The sequence below is a fragment of the Leptonychotes weddellii genome, chromosome 7 (assembly GCF_054177405.1).
Source record: "Leptonychotes weddellii isolate Sample4059 chromosome 7, ASM5417740v2, whole genome shotgun sequence".
NCBI classification, from domain to species: domain Eukaryota; kingdom Metazoa; phylum Chordata; class Mammalia; order Carnivora; family Phocidae; genus Leptonychotes; species Leptonychotes weddellii.
This window is the reverse complement of record NC_138375.1, coordinates 111,933,603-111,940,276: the sequence shown is the minus strand read 5'-3', so window position 1 is coordinate 111,940,276 and position 6,674 is coordinate 111,933,603. Positions and strand designations below refer to the sequence as shown.

At 45.7% G+C, this 6,674-nt stretch overlaps 1 protein-coding gene across 2 annotated transcripts in view; it reads right to left on the bottom strand.

Moving 5' to 3' along the window:
* The window catches only part of ETF1 (eukaryotic translation termination factor 1), a 31,342-nt gene extending 28,850 nt beyond the window's left edge, over positions 1–2,492 (bottom strand). The window contains exons 1-2 of one of the 2 annotated variants that reach the window (XM_081825725.1): positions 2,335–2,492; positions 2,071–2,174 (exon numbers count right to left, since the gene is read on the bottom strand). In XM_081825725.1, coding sequence (XP_081681851.1) covers positions 2,071–2,156 — 86 coding nt within the window. In that variant the 5' untranslated portion in view covers positions 2,157–2,174; positions 2,335–2,492. Of the gene's footprint in view, positions 1–2,070; positions 2,175–2,334 lie in introns of those variants that run through there. The other variant, XM_081825726.1, reaches the window with a different exon arrangement.
* Positions 2,493–6,674: the final 4,182 nt, after the last annotated feature.

The window sequence follows — 6,674 nt, the reverse complement described above, 5'->3', positions numbered from 1 at the left end:
TTAGAAGAAAAGTTGTATATAAGAACCTCAATTTTAGTGTGCTTTAAACTTTACTGAACTTTGCTAATCAAAGGGATAAGGCCTCTAGAAGCTTGAAAGGGGAGCTTGAAAGTTTCAAGTAGCTAGGTAACACGGCTAGGAACAAATCTGAGAATAAGCTTCCTTCATCAAGCACTAGAAGGGAATGCTGTTACTACACGCAGTTATTTTTAACGTTACTACGCTCAGACAATAGGCAAATTATAGTTGTAAATTCACATTTTAGACTTTTTCAGAGTATATAATGTATGCAGATTCTAATGTGTGAAACTGCCCCCAAACTAAAGTGTTAAGAGAACAAATCTACAGATCACATCCAACTTTAAAACACTGCAACAACAATCCATAAAAGTCATACTCAATTGAAAGTAACACAACAGAATATCCTAGTGAAACAAATCTAATTCCTGGTAGTGCATCATACATAATGGGTCATGACCTGTACTACCCCTCCTGTATAATATGCTCACACTTGGGAGAATAATTATTCAATCTACCATGTGGCAAAAACCCATCTGTGTTCAAATTTCTATAAGATTATTAAATAGGTCTGAATATTTTATTAAATTCAAAGAAACAAACTTAAGAAATAAAAAATAAGCTGCCACCTTCAGTTTGTACTAGGGAAAGAGTTAGCAAAAGCCCAAGTCACTGAACTGAGAGTCAAACTTTCAGAAGCTTCATTTCAAGCAGAACTGTCACTAATTTAATAAGAACAAACAAAACACAACGACAAAACCAATCTACTAACTCTAGGCCTTCCATGTTAACTAAGCACACCTTATTTCATATAGTAACAATTAAAAGCCTGATTAATTCTATCACTGCAAATCAACCAATTAAGGACAAACCTGGGCTGGAAATCAGAATGTCCAATTCCTGTGTTGAAAACAAACTTTCAACATGGCCTGGAGCAAGGAACTCTGCTATTCTAAGAATGCTCAGACATACAAATATGTAATGTTCCAAACGCTTTTTTGGGGGGGGGGAGGGGGATCACTTCCTGTAAGCAAAAAGTTCCTGTAACTGGGAAAGGAACAAAACAAATAAACTAAGAAAATGGGAATACCTGTGACACACCTTCTCCAAACGAGTAATTCTTTTTTAACTTAAAAATAAAAAAGCATATACAGCCAGTTTCAATCTAACCTTCCCATAGTGCACATCCATAAAATTTACAAAAGGAGACGCAAAGCCCACCTAATTCAGTTCTAAATTTCAACAAGCATTAGTACATCAGGCACCTCATCCCTGAAAGTTCCAGAGAGATGCCGAAAAGGACCCCATAGTTAACAGTTCACATCAACGGCCCCATAACCCGGTTTCTCCTGTATATACAGATGCGGATTCGTCCACCAAAATCTCCTCTCTACCACACCCCGCACACGTTGGCATTTTCATTTCATAGGTGGATACCTCAACAGCTAACACCAGGAAGCTCCGGGGTAATTGGAGGACTTGGGGGAAGTCATCTCGGAAGAGGTGGAAGACCCAGAGATATCACGGAAAGTCAGAAAGAGGTTGTCCCTGACCACCTCTCCTTCGTGTCCCATCCAAACTTCACCGACCCGGGTCTCAGAAGACCGGGAGGGGGAGGCCATTTTAATGAGACCTGGCTGAGAAACATGAAAGAGAGGAAATCAGGGAAGGGCGTTCGGAAAGGAAGGCCGAGCCCTTTCCCCCAACAGCACCCGAGCAGGGTGGCAGCACCTGGAGCTCGAAGAGGGAGGTGCTGGATTCAAGGGCCTGGAAAGATTCAAAAGTAGCAATGGCCTTCCACGAGGGGGTCAACTGGTCCGAGCCCCGGGAGCGGGGCCCCTTACCCCGAAGCAGGGGAAGGACCCCTTCTCCGGCCAACCGCGCAGACCCTTGCCCCTGAGTCGGGGGCAACTACCCAGAGTTGCCCAGAGATCCAGAAGGCGGGAGTTGACTATTGCCTGGTTCTCCTCATCCGGCCATGCGGCGCGGGGGCGGCCATCCTGAGGGGTCCGGGAACCAAGAGGGCACGGGGGGGCCGGACGCGGCGCTCACCCGCGGGCCGCCTCCAAGCTCTTGATGAGCTTCTTGATCTTCCAGATCTCCACGTTCCTGTCGGCAGCACTGGGGTCGTCCGCCATCTTCTCGCCTCCTCCTCCCTAGAGCGGCCCGGCGGGGCCCGGAGACACCAAGACCACAGAGTTAGCGCCGCCGCTGGGGCAGAGCGGCCCCCTTCCTTGCCACCCCCAAGAGGCCCTCTTCTTCCCGCCCCGCGCGGCCCGCCGCGGCGGTCGCTGGCCTTTTCCTCCCTTGGCTTACCTAAGGGCCCAGTCCTGGGCGGCAGCGGCTGCTCCTCCCCGGCGGCGGCTCCGCGGCGGCGGCTCTGACGTAGGACACCGGTTCCCTCTCTCCAGGCAGCTGCATGTGTTGCAATCCGCTCACATGGGGCCTGTGACATCACTTCCTCCGCCAGAGGCTGAGTGGAAGTCGGCGGGCGGAAGGGAGGGGGCCTGTGCGGAAGAGAGGAAGCTCTGCGCGCGCCGCGACTTGCCATTGGCTGTCCGCGCCGCGGCCTACAATGAGCTCGCTGATTGGCCGCAGCTGGGGCCGCGCTGCCTTGTGAGGTAGGGCCCGGGGCGGGGAAGTACCGCCTTCCTTCCGGTCCGGCTAGCGGAGTGGAGGAAGCGGGCGGAAGCCGGTGGCTCTCGCGAGGATTTTTTCAGCGACCCGCTAGCCTCCCATGGGGGTGTTTTTTAAAGGGCGAGGCGCAGGGGTCGTCTCTTTTCCGTCCCTCTTTGGTGAATGGAATGGGCATCTGAAAATCTACGACTCGCGGCTAAACGATTGGGCCGGAACACACAATTTGAATTGCGCCTGAGGAGTCTTAAAGAAACGCCTGAAGCTTCGCGGCTTCCTACCGGCCAAAGTGCTCCGGCCGACGTGCGTCACTGTTGCGCGGACTAGTGTTCAGGCTCCTAGCCCGAAATTTTCTTCTGGTGGTCCGGGACCCCGCCACCCGCAAGGGCAAAAGAGGCGCGTTACGTCTCGCCTCCGCGCTCACATGGGTTCATTTTGGACCTGGAGTTTTGTGAGGACGGGAGGGGAAAGCAGGGGCTGCGGGAGATTGGAAACCTTGAGGTATTTGAGCCCACGAATGGTTTAGTCTGAGCTTTTGAGAGTGGAGGTGGGGAGAGTGTTGAAGCAAATGGGCAGCTATATAAGTTGGAACTTTATCTTTTTGAGTTAGAATTTTTAGTTGACTCTCTCTTCACCTCAGTTGGATTTGTTCAAATATTTGGGCCCAAACTGTGCTAGATTCGGTTTTCCCGAGGATGCTGAGGTGAACTGGATATAACAGTGCCTACTTAGTGGAGCTCTCAGTTTCGTTGGGTTTATAACCATTTGTGATTGTGTACTTTTGTATAATAATTGCATAAATACGTAGGTACTCTGGAATGCTGTGAGAGTGTAATAAAAGGGCCTAATTTTGGAATGAGACCCAAAGAATGAGTAGGGGTTTTGTCAGAAGAGAGCATAACACATTAAAAAAAAAAAAGTGTGTGCTTAAAAAGCCAGTATGCGGGAACAAGGTCAGGAATGGCTGAAGTAGCTTGAGGAGGAGACAGAGGACAGATCATTTAGAGCCTTGAAAGCCAGGTTTAGGAGTTTGGCTTCTTTTAAGAACAATGGACAGCTTAAAGGGCTTATAGAGGTAGGGAAATGACATGAATGTATTGTTATGTTTTTAAGGAGATGGTTCTGTTTGGATTGGAGAGAGCAAAAGTGGAAGCAGAGAGATCATTTTGGCTGCTGCAGTCATTCATGTGAGAGATAATTATAGCTTAGACTAGGGTGATGATAGTGCAGATGGAAGTCAGTGATATACAGGGGGTTAGAATGAATAGGACTGGATGATGGATTGGATGTGGAGAAAGCAAGAATGTTCCCAGAGCATGGAAATGGTTACATTTACTGAGATGGGAAAAATGAGGAGCAGGTTTTGAGGGATGATTGGAAATTTCCTCTTGGGCCTATTAAGTTTGAGACATGGAAGTGGTGATGTCAGACAGGCAGTTGCATTTACGTGCGCTTTGAGTCCTTTTTGCATGTTATCTCAACTTTGCTCACACCTTTGAGATGGGAGTATTATCCCCATTTCATAAGTAGGGAAACTGAGGCAAAGAAAGGTGAAAGGGACTTGCTCAGAGTCACACAGCTAGTTTATGGCTTCCAGACTCCATGTTCAGTGTCCAGTGCATTTTATCATGCAGCAACCCATTACCTCTGTTACCATAAGGTAAGGACACATTTCCTACAGGGTAAGTCTCTCCCCCAGCAAATGAATTCCCAGGGTGGAATCTCTTCTTTAGTTACCATTTTGTAATTCATGGGATGTGTTCATTCATTACACAGTACTTACTGTACTTCTTTGTGCCATTCACTGTGCTTAGCAATGGACCTTAAAGTAAATAATCATAAACACTTACTGGATGTGTACCATGTCCCAGGCTTTTCCCTACTTCATTTCTCTTGCCCCAATTCCTACTTTCTTTACTTGGTTGCCTTGATCTACATCTCTTCATTTTTATGTTTATAGCATTGCTTCAGGTCCATGTTTCATGGCTTTATAGGCTTTCTGGACCACCTCACAGGCTTGCTTTTATATGTGATTCATCCTGAAGTAAGATGGTGACATCTCAGAATTGCTGTTTGTCAGCATTTGAATCATTCAAACTTGGTAATTACTGAGAAATATAACTTGTTTCTTAGAACATTCTAATCCCAGATAGTTACACTGTAGCTCCCAAAGCTTACTTGCCTAGTTGCTGTAAATTCATCATCTCTTAGAATTGAAAACCAGTGTCTTACATGCAAATCCTGGCATTGATTTCTAGCAGAAGAGATTTGAAAGGAATAGAACAGGGAGATGCTATTTCCTTCAGCAAGGAGGAGGCTTTATAAATGCAACTATGACCGTCAGTTTCCAGGAAGAACCTCCTGTGACATAAGAGTGATACAGATTTTTTTCAAAATGACATATGATGAGTGTAGAATATATAACCTCTCTTGGCACAGCTTGCCCTTTTCTGAAAAATGAAGGATTTGTACTTGACTCAGAACTTCTCCAGGTCTAATGTTAGGTAATAAGGTTAAATATTGGGGGCGCCTGGGTGGCTCAGTCTTAAGTGTCTGCCTTCAGCTCAGGTCATGATCCCAGGGCCCTGGGATCGAGCCCCTCAAGCCCTGCATCAGGCTCCCTGCTCAGCGAGAAGCCTACTTCTTCCTCTCCCACTCCCCCTGCTTGTGTTCCCTCTCTCGCGGTGTTTCTGTCAAATAAATAAAACCTTCAAAACCAATAAAAATAAAGTTAAATATTGGGGTATAGATAACATCCCTAGTTAATGGGTGGAGGTGGGGGAGGGAAGGAGGATTGTTTTGATGTTGAAAATACCAATAGCAACTTGAGAACACAGTGCTGTTAGGTACAGAATGAAATTATTGGTTGCTGATGCGTGGGCCAGTTTTAAGAGTAGCCAAAGTAAAGAAAGCAGGGGAGGAATGGTTGTGGAAAGATTTCCTAAGGGCTGTACCCTTTGACTCTTTGGGAAGTCGATGGGGTTGTTAAAGGAAAGATCTCTGGAGCTAGGCAGCCTTAGGGTTGAACCGTGACTTTGCTCCTTACATTGGGTTGGGCAAGGCACTTAAATCTTGCAGAATTTGTGTTTTTATCATAAAATGGGGATACTGCCTATTTTGTGGGACTATTGTCAGATTAAATAAGTTGTGTAAAGTGCCTGGTACTATTTATAGCACCCATGTCAATAGTGAATGCTAATTCTCTTTTTAGTTTCTCCTAATTTGTTCTGTCCTCTTCCACTGTTTTCGGTACCCATCTGTTGACCTGCTACACTAGTTGTAGCAGAAAATTGAAGGTGAGAGCCTAAAGGTAGAGCAGATCCAAATTACAATTCCTAGGGATTTTTTTCCTGGTGGAAGGAGGGAGCCGGTAAAATGGTCTGTGGGACTTTTACCCTGTTTCAGTGGCTGGTGTGTTAATGTTAGAAATTTGGAACTTTTCACAGCTGGAGTTTAAGAGATTGGGTATTTATGTGGGGAGGGTTGTGTGGGTGCCAAGGAACAATTGTGGTTTAGGCCTAGAAATTGGGCCTTGGGCTGGTCAGCATCTAATAGTCATTGGATAACGCCTGCCTTTACTGTCACTGTGGCCATGAGATCAATTACAAGTGTCTTGTTGCTTGTGGCAGGATTTTTATGTGAATTGTTGTTTTGTTTTGTTTTTTTTTTTAATGTAAAGATTTGTTTTATTTTCTACTGGGGGTAGAAGGAGGATAAATACACTTGATCTTAGCCAAAAGGCCGAGGGGCAATTAGAAGGAAGATAAATAGAACTGTTTTCCAATTTGCTCTCCACTGTATACACACATACCCACACGCATACATACACATACACACACCAAAAATACCCCAACAAAAAAAAACAGAAAACTGAGACTCAAACACCAAAACACCCTCGAACTGCACCAATACTTCGTATTTTGACCAAAAGAATAGATCCTGGGAGGAAGTGCAAAATGCAAAATCAAATGACCGAGAAATGCTGAACAAACAGCATTATTTTTTTTTTAAAGATTTTATTT